General features: G+C 39.2%; 1 protein-coding gene across 16 annotated transcripts in view; it reads left to right on the top strand.

Annotated features, from left to right (window-relative positions):
* The window catches only part of Aoah (acyloxyacyl hydrolase), a 241,350-nt gene that overhangs the window by 48,938 nt on the left and 176,605 nt on the right, over positions 1-15,807 (top strand). For 13 of the 16 annotated variants that reach the window (XR_005495324.2, XR_005495320.2, XR_005495322.2 and 10 more), the window contains 2 exons: positions 4,159-4,225; positions 15,144-15,243. Coding sequence is in view for 9 of the 16 variants with exons in the window: in NM_001191940.2 (NP_001178869.1) it covers positions 4,159-4,225; positions 15,144-15,243 (167 nt within the window). In the remaining 7 variants the exon portion in view is untranslated. Of the gene's footprint in view, positions 1-4,158; positions 4,226-15,143; positions 15,244-15,807 lie in introns of those variants that run through there. The other 3 variants (XM_063276693.1, XM_039096019.2, XM_063276695.1) reach the window with 2 other exon arrangements.

Here is a 15,807-nt window from a genome sequence, read left to right as displayed (position 1 = left end):
CATGCACACACACGCATGCACACACACGCACACAATGTAAAGTCGAATTTGTATTGGCAAACTACTTCTGGGTACAATATCTTTCCAAGAGTCAAACTTCCCAGTGAAACCCCAATGGAGAAAACTGATATTCCCTTTGCTAGAAGATATTAATTGCCAACAAAGCTTGTAAGTTAGAGTTGGGACTTTGTTTCTACTTCTTCTTCTCCTTGCTGTGATTTTGTCTGTTTTGAACCTGTAAGGGTCTTGTGTGCTATCACAGTCTCTGGGAATTTATATGTGTATCAGTCCTGTTGTTCCTGGAAGACATTGTTTCCTTAGAGTCACCCAGCTCTGGTTCATACAATCTTTTCGCCTCTTCACGGAGCCTTAAGGGCAGGAGTGTAATAAAGACATCCCATTTAGGGTGGGGTTTTCCAAGGACTCTCACTCTCTGCATATCATCAAGCTGTGAGTCTGTGTATTAATTACCATGTATTACAAGAAACTTCTCTGATAAGCATTGGGTGATGCTCTACTCTGTGTGTATACCAATATGTCACTAGAAGTCACTTCGTTTCTTTGTTCATTTAGCAGAAGAATAGTAATATTGGTTTGGCTCTAGGCTCATGTTCTAAGTAGTGTTGGGTTCTTGGCCACTTTAGTAGTGTCATATATGGGTTTCATCTTATGCAATGCACTTTAAATTCAATGAAAAAAGTGTGTGATTACTCCCATAACATTTGTGCCACTATGCGACGCCATTATATGTTGAGACAGGTCACTGTTGTAGGACACAAAATGGTTAGCTAAGAGAAATTGTTTACTATTTTCACCTTTTCCTGCTCCCATTTAGGGGTCAAGCTTCTAGTTGTGGAGCGGCTCAATTTCTCCATGTTTGATAACATAAGTAAATTGTGTCTACACTAATAGGGTCTTACTATCATCTTGGAAATAACCTGTGATATTTGGATGAGACTCTATGAGACCCCTTTGGCCAACAATTCCACAAAATATAACCCTGGCACTGGAAATTTTACTTGGTGGCATATGCTATCTAGTTGGGGCATTGTCTTTCACATTATATGCTGACTTCACTTACTTTCTTTTAAATATGTTTATATTTTAGGAGGCTTCTACAGTGTAGGTTTCCATACCACGTAAAAAAAAAACTGTGTTAGTGTTAGTGGCTCCCTCCATTTCCTCCTCTATCATGCCCTCCCATCCCCTTGCTATGTAGTCTGCCTATCTAGTTTCCCCTGTATCTATTTATGACACTATACTTTATTACTCCTTCCTTGGAAGATTCCTCCTCCTTCTTGGTCCCTTACCTAACCTCTGTGGTTTTTGAAATTGAAACACTTATCTCTAAAATTTAAAACTGACATCCACATATGAAATAAAACATCTACTCTTTGAGTTTTCTTTGGGGGTTTTAGATCACATCACTCAGGATAATTGTTTCTAGATGTATCCACGTATCTGAAAATTTCATAATTTCAATTTTCTTTATAACTGAATAAAGTTGATGGATATCTAGGGTATTTCAAACTTCTAGCTGTTAGGAATAGAACAGCAATGAACATGAACGAGAAAGCATCTGTAGCAAGTCATTTAGGTGTACTGCCTAAGAATGTTATAGCTGGTTCTTGTGGTACTTCAATTTTCAGCTTTTTAAATAACCTTCTCACTGATTTCCATAATGGATACACCCATTCACACTCCCACCAGCAATGAATAAATATTGCTCTTTCCTTACATCCTCAGCATCATATGCTGTTATTTAGTCTGTTGATCTTGGCCATTCTGACTGAGAAAAGAAGAAATATCAAGTAGTTTTAATATATATGTATCTTGTGTGTGTGTGTGTGTGTGTGTGAGAGAGAGAGAGAGAGAGAGAGAGAGAGAGAGAGAGAGAGCTTATTGGATATTTTATGTATTTAAATTTCAAATGTTACCCCCTTCCCCTCTCTCCCAGGCCCTCCCCCTCTCCCCCAGCTTCTATGAAGATGCTTTCACTCCCACCCATCCACTTCCACCTCAAAACTCTGGTATTCCCCTATAGTTGGAAAATGAGGCTTCACAGGACCAAGGGCTTCTCCACCTATTGATGCCAGACAATGCTATCCTCTGCTATATGTACCTGGAGCCATTGGTCCCTCCATGTGTACTCTTTGGTTGGTGGTTTAGTCCCTGAGAGCTCTAGGGGGTCTGGTTGGTTGATATTGTTGTTCTTCCTATGGGGTTGCAAACCCCTTCAGCTCTTTCAGTTCTTTCTTTAAATCCTCCACTGGAGTCCCCATGTTCAGTCCAATAGTTAGCTGCAAGAATCCTCATCTGTATGAGTAAGGCTCTGGCAGAGTCTCTCAGGAGACATCCATATCAGGCTCCTGTCTGCAAGCACTTCTTGACATAAGCAATAGTAACTGGGTTTAGTGGCTGCATATGGGATGGATCCCCAGGTACGGGAGTCTCTGGATGATCTTTTCTTCAGTCCCTGCTCTACTCTTTGTCCCTGTATTTCCTCCTGTGAGTATTTTCTTCCCTTTCAAGAAGGACTGAAGCATCCTCATTTTGGTCTTTCTTCTTCATGAGCTTCATATGGCCTGTGAGTTGTTTCTTGAGTGATATATAATTTCTTGATGGCTAAGGATATTGAATATTTTGTGTATCTCAGTCATTCATGTTTCAATTTTTGAGTACTCTGTTTAGTTCTATACCTCTTTTAAAATTGGATTGTTTTCTTGATATTCAGGGTTTTAGTTCTTTGTATTTTCTAGATATTAATCATTTACCAGATGAGTAATTAATAAAGATGTTTCCCATTCTGTAGGCTGCCATTTTGCTCTGATGATGGTGTTCCTTTGCTGTACAGAAACTCTTTAGCATCATGAGGTCTCACTTATTAGATTTAATACCTGTGCAATCCATGTCCTGTTCAGAAAGTTCTTTCTTGTGACAATGAGTCCAAGTGTATTCCCTACTTTCTCTTCTATCAGGTTCAGAGCCTGGTTTTATGTTAAGGTCCATGGTCCATTTGAGATTGATTTTGATGTACAGTGATAGATATGTATCTATTTGCATTTTTATACATGGGTACATTTTTATCAGCATCACTTGTTCAGAATGCCATCTTTTCTCCAACATGATTTTCTTCAACTTATGAAAAATCAGTTATCCATGCTGTGTGGAATTACATCTTGGACATTAATTCAATTGCATTGATCAATGTGTCTGTTTTTATGCAAATACCATGCCTTTTTATTACTACAGCTCTTTAGTATAACTTGGAATTTTGTTATTCAGGATTGTTTTACTTACCGTTTGTCTTTTTTTTGTTTGTTTGTTTCCACATGAGATTTTTGTTTTTCAATTTTTGTGAAGAATTATGTTGGAATTTCTTGTGGGAATTGTCTTGAATTTGAAGACTGTTTTGGGTGGACGGCCATTTTCACAATGTTACTCCTACCAATCCCAAGCAAGGGAGATCTTTCCATCTTCTGGTGTATTTTTTAATTTCTTCCTTTAGTGTATAAAAGTTTTTATTATATAAGTTTGGTATTCATCCACTTGAAATGCTGACATTATCTTAAGATATTTCATTTTTTGAGGCTATTGTAAAAGCTTCAAATCAAAGTAGTTTCCCTTATTCTTTCTCAATATGTTTGTCACTCAACAAAAGAGATCTTAGCCAACATTTTTATATTCCTCTCTGTAAAAAATGAAATCTACAATTTTATAAGAAACTAATTATCTTCAAACATCTGGAGAAAAATAGTATTCACACAAATATCCTATGAAAAGGGTTACTTCTTATAGGTCTGAATATTTTACCTATGTGCATGTCTGTGTACCACTTATGTGCCTGATGCATGAAAAGTCCAGAAGTGGGTATCTGATCCCCTGGATCTGAAGCTACAGATGGACGTGAGTCAGAATGCAGAGCCTCTGGTCCATTGCCCAAATCCAGAAGTGATACTTTAATAGCTGTGGTAACTTTAAAATTACCAAATCATTGCTTTTCAGCCTTTTGGCTAAGATCAAGTGTAAAATTACCAAACCCTCAAACCTAATACTCAGTACTAATCATTTAATCTTAGTTCTTTATAAACACTGACTCATGTTCTAAGCTATGATAATAGATAAAATTTATTCTATTTACCTTTTCATTTTTCTTAGAAAAGCTGTTCTTGAAGCCCTCCTGCTATTTCTTGGTTCAAACATTTGGCTCAGACATCATAAAACTGTGAGTATAGTGTATAGTCATATATGATTATAGATGTATAGTATGGAATCCGGCTCTGTTTCTTCCCAAACACTTTGCACATAAGATTTACAGACAGCACCACCAACAAATAACCCTGTGCTATCCACTGCCTAAGCAGGTGGCTGACTCTGTCTCTGAGCCACAGTATGCTTCTCTCTTCCAGTAGCTTTCAGCCCTCTGTCCTCCAGAGTTCCTAGCCTATTCGCCTCAGTGCCTCTGTGCCACCTTTGTCTGCTTGCTTGCTTTCTTTCTCATTCTTTTCCTTCTGCTTTGATCACTCTTTGCAACACTGGATAGGATAAGAGGAATCATGTTCATGTTCATGACAGTCTCTCAACAATGATCCATATTACTCAACTTGAGGTTACAGTCTGTGCCCCAGTGCAGTCACTGGTCCAGACCATCCATCTCCAAGCCAATTAAAATGGCCAAGTTAATAGTAAAGAAGTAGAAAGGGAGGTTTGTTCAATGTGGCCACAATGGGAAGAGGAAAGAGATGGTAGCAATGCCCTCCAGTTCATCTTCTGTTTTGAAATGAGACTAAAGTTTAAATAGAGGGCCAGCGATGTGGACATCTAAGCCATTGACCCATCATTGTCTGGGCTTCAGTTTCATTCTGTGAAGCATTTTTTTTTATTAACTTGAGTATTTCTTATATACATTTCGAGTGTTATTCCCTTTCCCGGTTTCTGGGCAAACATCCCCCTCCCCCCTCCCCTTTCTTATCGGTGTTCCCCTCCCCATCCTCCCCCCATTGCCGCCCTCCCCCCAACAATCTAGTTCACTGGGGGTTCAGTCTTAGCAGGACCCAGGGCTTCCCCTTCCACTGGTGCTCTTACTAGGATATTCATTGCTATCTATGAGGTCAGAGTCCAGGGTCAGTCCATGTATAGTCTTTAGGTAGTGGCTTAGTCCCTGGAAGCTCTGGTTGCTTGGCATTGTTGTACATATGGGGTCTCGAGCCCCTTCAAGCTCTTCCAGTTCTGATTCTCTGTGAAGCATTCTTATAGGTGGTGAAAACTGGGAAATCTCTTTTCTAGGAAACAAGTTCCCCTCTGGCTACATCCAGGCTTCCAGTGTTTTCATTTTCCCAGCATGGGATTCCTGGGGAAATTTGCATTATCGAGATCCATTTTTAAATAATCTGATATGACAGTAAGATTGAGTGACACAAGTGTCTCTTTAAAATAGTTTCATTTCTGCCATGCTTACATCCATACATCCATATATGGTTTTCTCATGTTTGTGACTTATTTACCCAGTCTGAATTATATAACACGCACCCAAAACCATGCCACAAACAAATCATAGGACTGTGACAATAAACTGAGTCTAACCTTATAAACTCTTTTATCTTGCCTACTCCCAAGAATAGCATCTTAGGTTCTGTTCTGCTTTGTGTCCTCTCTCTCTCTCTCTCTCTCTCTCTCTCTCTCTATATATATATATATATATATATATATATATATATATATATATATGAATGACAGCAAGATGACTTAGCAGATAAAGGTAGTTATCACACAAGCCAGACCACCCGAGTTCCTGAGACCCACGTAAAGGTTGAAGGAGAGAACTGATTCCACAAAGTTGCCTTCTGAGCTCCATACCTGTGCCACAGCACATGCCTTCTTCATCATGCACACACAATAATAATAATATATACTATATTACATGATATGTATTATGTATAATACTTTAAAGTATATATTTTTAGTGTTATTATGTTTCACTTTTTATATATGTCATTTATGTACATTTATGATCACCTATATAGCTGCCATCACTATAGCACATTCACTGTGTCTGAATGATACTGAACTGTGTCTCTAAGTTGCTATTCATGTACTCACTCACTAATGGCCATGTAGGTTGTTTTCTGGATCCCTCCACATATATAGTACTCCTTTGAATACCTCTATAATGAATGTGCTTTTAGCCTGAGAGTTGGGTGTATAATGGTAAAGCTCAAAAGACAATGTCAACTCCTACAATAGCATAACCTAGAGCCAGAGAAGTTTAAAAACAGAAGCGTAAAATCATGCAGATCTGAGAGATGATCAGTGCACCTTGTGTGCACCTGTCTCTATTAATACAGAACTCATCTGTTACTAGAAATGGTTTATTCTGGATTCTGACTATGAATGCAGAAGGAACCCCTTTACCCAATACCCCAATTATTATTATGATCTATGAATTAAAGTCAGGCCATGGGCTTGACAGTTGTCCTTACATTTCAAAATCTACCAATCTATCTATTTTTACAGGAAAAAAATAGTGTGTTTTTAATGTAATCCTAACTATGGCATCACCTTATATAGTATTCTTTAAGATCTGCACTTCCTTCTCAGGATTCTAACTCCATACACGAGTCTTCATGAACTGGCCCTAATAGCCCATCCAAACATATCCCTTGCTACCTCCCAGCATGCCACATTCCATAGTGTTTTGCTCACACTACAAGTTGCTTCTGCCTAAAGACCTTTACAATTGTTTCCTGTGTTTCAGACACCTAAAACCTATCCCAGACACATCATCCTACTTCTTTGGACCCCTAGCTCTTGGTCACCTCTTCTGGAAGTTTCCCTGATCCTCTCCAAGCTAATATGAACATTCCACTCTTACCACATACAAGAAAATTAGCACACACACATTCACAAATGCACCAACAACATGCTGTGCAAATCTCCAGAACAGCACTTAGGATTTGTGTTTATCATTTAATTACCACTCTACTATAATATGGAAACTTTTGTTTCTTTGGAAAGTAAGTTAGGTCAAATGATGGTTTGCTGGGGCACACAGGTTAAAGGATGTCTTGCTAACACAAACACATCAAAGACTGTTTTCCTGAAGCAGATACACAGGAAAGGATGTTTTGATATAGCAAACATGTGAAAGGACCAAGGATGAAGGAGTATAAATATAAGCCCACATACAGTGGAAGACAATCATTGAGCTTTGGTTTGGTTTGCTCTGCCTTGCTATTCTTCTCTAAAGACACACATTTAACATAGCGTTGTTGAGCTCAATTTGTGATAATTTGCCCAAGAACTCATGAGATTCCTGAGGCAGCTTGTCATGTCTGCGGCCTCGCCTCAGGCTAGTTAGTGAGCATGGAAGTTTCTTCAAGATTGAACTACACCTGCCTGGTGTCTGTTTGCTGTAAAGACTGAAGTGTAGCAGCTAGTTAGTGCCTGGAGTCTGCCTGCATAGAGGACTGTTCTGCAGCTGCTAAGTCGTGTTTGCTGTTTGCTACAGGACTGAACTGCAGTCAAAGAAGATCAAGTTCACCCCCAAAGAAATATTGCTGAACAGATCCACTTCCCTTTTATCCTAATAACTTTTCTCTTCCACTATCTTTGCTGGATGGTGGGGCTAGAGGAAAGGTTAAATCCTTATTAAAAATAGGTTCCAAAAATGTATGCTAAACTACTGAGTTTTGACATATATATATATGTCAAAAGAAGAAGGATGCAAATAGGATGGAGGAAAGGAAGGAAGCAGAGAAAGATGAAGGATAAGATTGTTTTGGAGAAATACAGTTGTGATGACTGGGTTTGTTCACTACCTGTTTGCCCATAAAGGCATATTATCAGTGCCAGCACCTGCATCTGTCAGCTCCAGTGCTGTATCAGTTCCAGCCTGCTGTCAAAACCAGCATCCTGTAGCAACAGCATCCCTTCAGTGCCAGCACCCTGCCAGATCCATGCTGATAGGGATCTCTCTGTTCATCCTTTTCTTGAACCTTGTTTTAAATAGTCAGAAACTGCTTTGAGTTGATTCAGGTCCTGAAAATGACAACTTCATGATTTAATTTTACCTGAATAGCCACCTTCCAATATTAAATACATTTCCTGACCTGGAGGGCACCCTTCCTATTACCTCATACTAGTCAGTTCTCAATAATTCATGGACTAATTATACAACAATTGAATTTCTATCATAGCCATAGCCATGGCACGCAAAGAGGGAACCTGAGAAACAGACATTCCCTCCAAAACTTGCCATTTAGTGTCTTGATTTGTTTTAACTTTTATATAAAAACACCTGACATTGAAAAATTTAAAAACAACAGAAATTTACCACTTACGGATCTAGAGAATTGGGCTACAGGATCAAGGTGTCAGTAGACTAGATGCCTGCTAGGGTCCACTCTTTGCTCTATAGATGCTACCTTCTTCCCCCTAAACTCATGAGACAAAATCAGCAAAAAAAAAAAAGTTCCTTGAGCCTCCTTTATAAATGGGCACTGATTCTATTCATAAGCACAACCTCTTCCTACACTCTTAATATACTTCATGAAGGTTAGGTCTTAACATGTAAATTTTGAGAAGTGTATTAAGGGACTTTCTTATCTACCTTATATGCAGAAATTCCATTTAAGGCCATATACAGATACAAGGTCTCCTGTCTGCTCCTGAACTCTGTTGTTCTCAATGGTGCTTCAGAAAATCCAGCTGCTTCCCCTTTTAGTCTATTCGCACTTCCTGGTACTCCCTGTTGCTCCCCTGTAACACATAAACCCTGCTTTTCAGGTGCAGTAGCCTTCAGAGATCAGGAAAGGACATTTTCATAAGAAAACTAAAGAGCAGAAATTATAATAATTATAACACAGCTTAAACATAATAGCTTTTATTGGCATAAAAAGTAGAAAGCATTGTAACACTGTTCTTCACAAAATAATTACAGAATTGATTAAACTCAAACTGGATATACGGGCTCACACCTGTAGTCCCAGCTCCTACAGAGCAAGGCAGGCTCCCTCTGTGAGATCAAGGCCAGCCTGGTCTACATACCAAGTTCCAGATCACGAAGGTGATTTTCTCAGGGCAGGGCTTAGCAATGAGGATGTGCTGAGCCCTGAGATTTCCTCAAGTGTGGGAAATCCAATTGCATGATTTGTGAACATGGAGAAAAATTTTTACCTCATCCTTATTTTTAAAAAAATTAAAGATTCATTATAAAGACCCATAAAAGAGTAAAGGCACCCAAGTACCTGCTGCAGGCACTGTTATGTTAGATGAATGTGTGGTGGAGCAATAGGAAAGATAGAGTACATGGTGAAGAGAAGGAAAAGAAAGCAAAATGGAGGGTTTGTACACAGTGGAGAAAGTTGGAGATTTGATAAGAACACGATGAAGTCCTGGCCCAGGGCTGCTACCAAGGGCCATGTCTGGGGCTGTGGTCCTGCTACAACCATGTCCGTGTTGATGTCTGTGGCCCAAGTTACCACCAAAACCCAAAGGGATATTTATGGTCTGGGATGCCAATGGAGACTACATGGATATCTGAGGGCCATACTGCTTGGTGGGGGAGAGGGAGGTACAGGGTGAGGGAGTGGGGGATCATGCTGATCTGAGAGGCCTGCACTGCCACATGAGGCCACAGGAACATCCAAGCTCATGCTGCTGCTGGGGGCCATATCTGAGTCTATGGTTCTATGGCAGCTGGGCTCTGTTTTATGTTCCAGGCCCAGGTTACCAGGAAAGGCCATGAGATGTCCCTGGTCTGGACTGCTACCTCAGACACTATATTGAGCTGGCCCCACCCCTTGCCTGGGTAGCATAATAATGCTAATCCTGACACCTGGGGAACTGATAAGCTAACCCCAAGGATGTGAGGGAGAGCTGAACCACCTCTAGTCTGATGGGGGTGTCTTGGGCTAAGGAGAAATGCCCTTATCTCCTTGCTCATTATTTCCTGAGGCAAGTAGCCTTCAGGTCAAGAGAGTGGAAGAGTTGGTCCTGCCCTTCACCAGCCTCAGCACTTGAGGGAGAAGACCTTGCACCTCACCCTAACAGTACAGTACAGCTGGACCTGGAGGTGGAGGAGTGAGGGACCTGGACCCAAGGGTGTGATCTCAGGAGAGCTGGCCCTGTACTTCACCTCGGCAGCACAGAAGAGCTGATCATGGTGGCAAAGGTACAGGTGAGCCTGCCCTAAGTAATTGAGAGCAGGAGAACTGCCTCTGCCCTTGCCAACTGTAGCATTGGATGAAGTAGCCAAACCAGTGCTGGAGAGCTCACCCTGGTGGCTTGGGCACAGCAGAATTGACTGTCCCAGACCTATATCCAGGATTTTGATTTGGCACACCCCAACATCCATCCCATCTATAATCTGCTGGAGTACATGAAAGGACCAGACCTACAGAACCAAAGCGGCATGATCTCCATGACACAGGGCAACAACAAATTATCCTAGAGGAATCCTCATGAGGATCCAGTATAGATAGTGTAGCAGAAGCCAGAGTCCTCAAAACAGATCAATGACTCATTGCAATGAACATTTGCAAGTAAGGATGTGTGGACAAGTTGGTATACTGTGTTATACCCTATGACACACGGCAGCTTCCATGACAAGATATTATTATCATTCTACCCTTTCTTTGGATAAAGGGAGGTTGCAAAAGTAGAAAGCACATAGAAAGGGAAGGGGAGATGAGTGGGATTGGGGTGCATAATGTAGAATTCACAAAGAATCAATAAAAATTGAGAGAGAGAGAGAGAGAGAGAGAGAGAGAGAGAGAGAGAGAGAATGAATGAGGCAGGCTTTCTCCCCTCTCCTGTTGTTCCCTACTAGCTCAGCTAAAGGATGCTTCTCAGGAGCTCTGGCTCAGACACAATGCTTCATCCCTGTCCCTTCCATTCTTTCTGCCTTCTCTTCTGCATAAGTCTCTAGCCTTGAGGAGAGGGCTTTGATAAAGATATTCCATTTAAGATTGAGTGTTCCCAGGTCATTTATTGTCTTTGCACTGTCTGGTTGTGGGTCTCTGTGTTAATTTCCATCTACTGTAAGAAGCTTCTCTTTTTAGGATTGATTGGTGCATTGAACCAGTAACAGTGAATGTTTAATGAAAATCTTTAACATAAATGGCCTTAACATATGAATTAAACATGTAGAGTGACTGGATGTAATTAATGTTTTTATTCATGAAACTCACAAAATGAAGTAGGATGTCCAAAATAAATGAGAGTTAAGTGTTGGAAAACAACCTACCAGGCAAATAGAAGCTGATCTGATTCTCATGTCTGATAAAGTGAACTGCAAAGCAAAATTAATCAAGAGAGATGAAGATGGCCGCCACACATTAGTAAGAGGAACAATTCACCAAGATGATATAATTATTATAAACAAGCAAGTACCAACTCAAGGTTGCCCATTTTAAAAAAAAACTTGAACACTAAAAGGCATAAACTGCCATGTGTCCTAATATAATAACTGAAGCCTTCAAAAACCTCACTCTCACATTTAGATATGTCTTCAAATTAAAATTTGGAAATAAAATTTTATAAGTGTACCCCATATCAACAATCTTTAATAAATATCTATCAGATATTCCATGCCACAAGTAATAAATAAACATTCTTCTTAGGGACACAAAGAATACACTCCAAAATTGTTCCTAATAGAATTCACAAAGCAAGTCTTATGATACATATAATAATTGAAATACTTCCCTGCATCTTACAAAACTACAGCAGATTAAAACTAGAAGCACTAGCAGTGCCAATCTCAGACAATACATAAATACCTGCAGACTGAACAATATAATTTTAAATAACCAATATGCCATAAAGGAGAATAAAAAACAGATGTTTTTTAATTCCTAGATTAAGTGGAAATGAGAATATAGCCTACCAGAAGCTCTAGGATATAGAAAGGTAACTTAAAAGGAAAGTTTGTACCTCTAAACGTTTATATTTCTTAAAAATCAGAGAGCTCTAAAAGATAATCTAATGTTAAACATTAAGGCTCTAGAAAACTTAGAAACACAGTATATAGAAAAAAATAAACATCGACATGGGAGAAATTAGTGGATGAGAGACAGAAATAACAAACAGCATTATGCAGAGTTTGTTCTTTAAAAATATTAACAAGGTTTACAAATCTGTAGACAAACCAAAAGAAAGAGGAAAAAATGGCCAAATTAATGCAATGAAAGACAAACAGGGAACTGTTACAACAGATCCCAAAGAAGTCCAGAAGATCATTGAAGAATACTTTGAAATCTTCCATCCAAGACAATGGAAACTATAAAGGCAAAGGTTAAATTTCTAAATGCATATTGCCTACCAACTTTTAATGTCTGTAGACACAGTTTAATAGATCCATATTAAGACTAGGGCAACTATTAAACGTCTCCTCCAAAAGAAAATCCCAGAACTAGACAGATTCATGTTGAATTCTAACAAACATTTAGAAAGATCTAAAGAAAACACTTCATAAATATCATCTGTGCCTCGGTGGAGTTGACTAGCCTTCAAGTATCATTACCGCGACAATTGTGACTTCCCACTTAGATCAACCTCTACACAATAGTGCTTATTTCCTCAATAAATGTCACATGCACCATATTGGTCTCTTCCATGCCCTGGAGACTCCAGTGCCAGTTAGGCTTTACCTCCATCACTTCATGAACAGCTTATTCATGACTCTACACTCATAATCTGACTCTACTATTTATTGTCTGACCTTGGCATCCTTCTTTTTTTTTTTTTTTTTTTTTGGTTCTTATTTTCGGAGCTGGGGATCAAACCCAGGGCCTTGAGCTTCCTAGGCAAGCGCTCTACCACTGAGCTAAATCTCCAACCCCCACCCCTTGGCATCCTTCTAAGGTATTGTTACAAGCTTTTATGACTCTGTAGCTCTTATGTTGTGCATATGAACAATGCAAATTTCTGTTGCCATTTTAAAACTTAGTCTTGGCCCCTGGTACCACAGATGTAGCAGTATCTAAGAGGATGGCTGAACCTAGAAAAATATTTCCCTAGTCTGCCCTTGTTTTCAGGATACTGACCTGATGTCTCTAAGTTTCAGATGTCTTCTTTTAAAATTAATTTACATTGTTACTCCATGGAGCGTTTAATAGGAAGGATATTTATACCTTTCTTGATGTCACCATGAAACTCGTATTTTATCTTCAATAGCTTCAATTGCTATTCTGACAATTAAAGATGCTTTGTCAACAACCACCTTGTCTTTAACCATAAACTTTCTAATATTCCTTTACTCACCACCAGAACATGTTCCAGAGCATTTTGCTTTGAACTCTAAACCTCTCTAAATGAAGAGCATAACAACCATGTCACAGCCTGAATGAAATAATGAAATTTCTCTCACAAAACAATGTATTTCACTACTTTTGAATTCAGTCTCACTCGGATTTTTGAGGGATGAACAAAACCCAACCAGATTATTTGCTAGAATACACTATAAATTATCTTTAATTTCAGGTAGTACTTATTCCTCTTTAAAATCTTTTAGAGTCCTTTCTGAATTACTTCTATAAGCATTCTTGTCATTTGAACTCTCATAAGAATTACCCATTATTCTCTGTTTACCCAGACCCACAGCTCTAACCTCTTCTACATTTCTACTATAAACAAGTTCAGAAGGCCTATGAACTATATTTTTGGAAAGTCACAGTAATGGACTCACTTCTCCATAATAATTTTCTGTAATAGTTACTCTTCTAGTTGCTCTGACCAAGTATCTGGCAAGAAGCAACTTAAAGAAGAAGAAATTATTTTCGCTCATGATTTGAGGGGATACAATTAATAACTATGATGAAAGCATAAGTCAAGGTCATGTTACATCCTCAATTCATAAGCAGAGGGGGATTTGCTCTCTTAGCGATCATCAAGCTTTCTCCTTTACTGTCTCTCATTAAGCCTGGACCACAAGCCCATCAGATAGCACCACTCTATGACCTCTCTGTGGATGCCCTCATGGAGGATACTTCTCCTAGATTGTTTTAAGTATACTAAACTTGACAATGAAGATGAACCATTCTTCATGTTGTAACTCTTTTGAGTACAGACACAACCATAGTATTTGAATATCCCTGTCCTTCTGGCATCTACTAGAAAAGAAACAAATCAACATTAATGTTTTTTTTATTTACAAGACTAAAAGATATGTTAATTTAAAAGGGAAGAGGTGATTTAGATTATCTCTAGAATAACCATACTTTTGGGCTACTTTATTGAGTTCTTATATCTTCCACCCTTCTCCATCCTAATGCCTTTCAACTTCCCAAGGTAAGTGAGAAAGAAGGTTAGAGGGGAAAAGGGTTACAAAACTCTTTAGACTTCTTCCTGCTGATTGGCAGTGTTGAATTCCTTGGTGTAAGTCCAATCTTTGTCATCAGTGTATCTCCAACAAGCAACCAGCAATCCAGCAAACAGCAAATGCAGCAGCAGGAACTATCACCAGCAGCAGAGGCAACAGCAGGGGGAGCAGCAGGCACTGCCGCCCCTCAGAGCTCTGGCATTTTTCATACCCTCTCAAGAGTCCCCAGAACTCAAACTGAAAATTATCTTCAGCTGGCAGAATCATGCCCCCGCCAGAGCATGAGACAAATCATAGTCAGCTGTGGACAGTCTGAAGAAGCCCCATGTCCCAGACCTGGGTTAAAACAAAACATATTCACATAGCATAACTGAGTTTTTAAAACAAAAACAAAAAAACCCCAAAATTTGTAATAAATCTAAAAAAACAATTTTAAGTGTATAAAACTACATATAGCAATATAGTTTTTCCTATTAGGTCCAGTAAACTTTAAATGTTTCTCCCATCTAATTATATTCTTTCTGTTTTTCCTTTCCCAGTAATTTTTGTGGCTTCTCCTGAAAACACTGGCATGTTCTTCTGAGGGGCTAACTCATAGCTCAGTAATTGTGTGCACTGTCCGGTTTTCAGGACTTCATGCAAGAAACAGGAGAGAGAAGGGTTATAGGAAATCACAGTCCAGTAGATGGCCAGGTGATATTCTAAGGCCAGGTTGTGAGAGCATCAGAATGCATCCTGGGGATTTAACTTTCCCTGATAGAGCTTCTGCTTCCTAATTCCTGAGAGATCTTAATAGGTTTTACTTTGTTCCATTTCCTGCCAGACTCGGTGAAGCTATGAAGGCTGATGTGGTGTGCTATGCTCTGGAATTTTGCAAGCAGGATGCTGTCCAATCACAGTGTCATCTCTACTCACTTCCCCAGGTGAGTGGGGTCTGCTCTGAATGCCACTTTCCAGGAACCTCTTCAGACACTGGAAATGCTATAAAGGGAGACTGGGATTTGTGTGCTCAGTGGTTTGTGGACTGGCAACTTATGTATACACTGCCCTCAGTATCTAAGGGTTCTCTTCTTTTCACATCCATAAGTTTGTTGCCATTTGTATCATGATCATGGCTTTTCCTTTTGCTATGTATGAGGGATACTGATATTTATATAAAGATTGTGTATCCTACTTCCTTATTGATAATGTTTATCAGATAGTATCTTCAATTATATAAAACATTTATCTTACTTCATCTTTGATCTCTCCTCCCATTAGAAAAAGCCTAGGTTATTCCACTATTAACAATAATCTTGAGCTGTATTGGTAATAGATAGGAGAACCAAATAAATAAATCAGGGATTTAAGCCCATCTTTACCCATCAAAAAACAAATGAATTACACTTATAGGACAACTAACTCACCTTAAGATGTCCAGAGCATTTCAAGGGTCAGTATTAAAAATTCCACATCCTAAGAAAATCTGACCAGCTGATTGCTGTCCT

The sequence above is a fragment of the Rattus norvegicus genome, chromosome 17 (genome assembly GCF_036323735.1).
Source record: "Rattus norvegicus strain BN/NHsdMcwi chromosome 17, GRCr8, whole genome shotgun sequence".
NCBI classification, from domain to species: Eukaryota; Metazoa; Chordata; class Mammalia; order Rodentia; family Muridae; genus Rattus; species Rattus norvegicus.
Note: the sequence above shows the minus strand (reverse complement) of the source record. Positions and strands in the feature narration are given on the sequence as shown.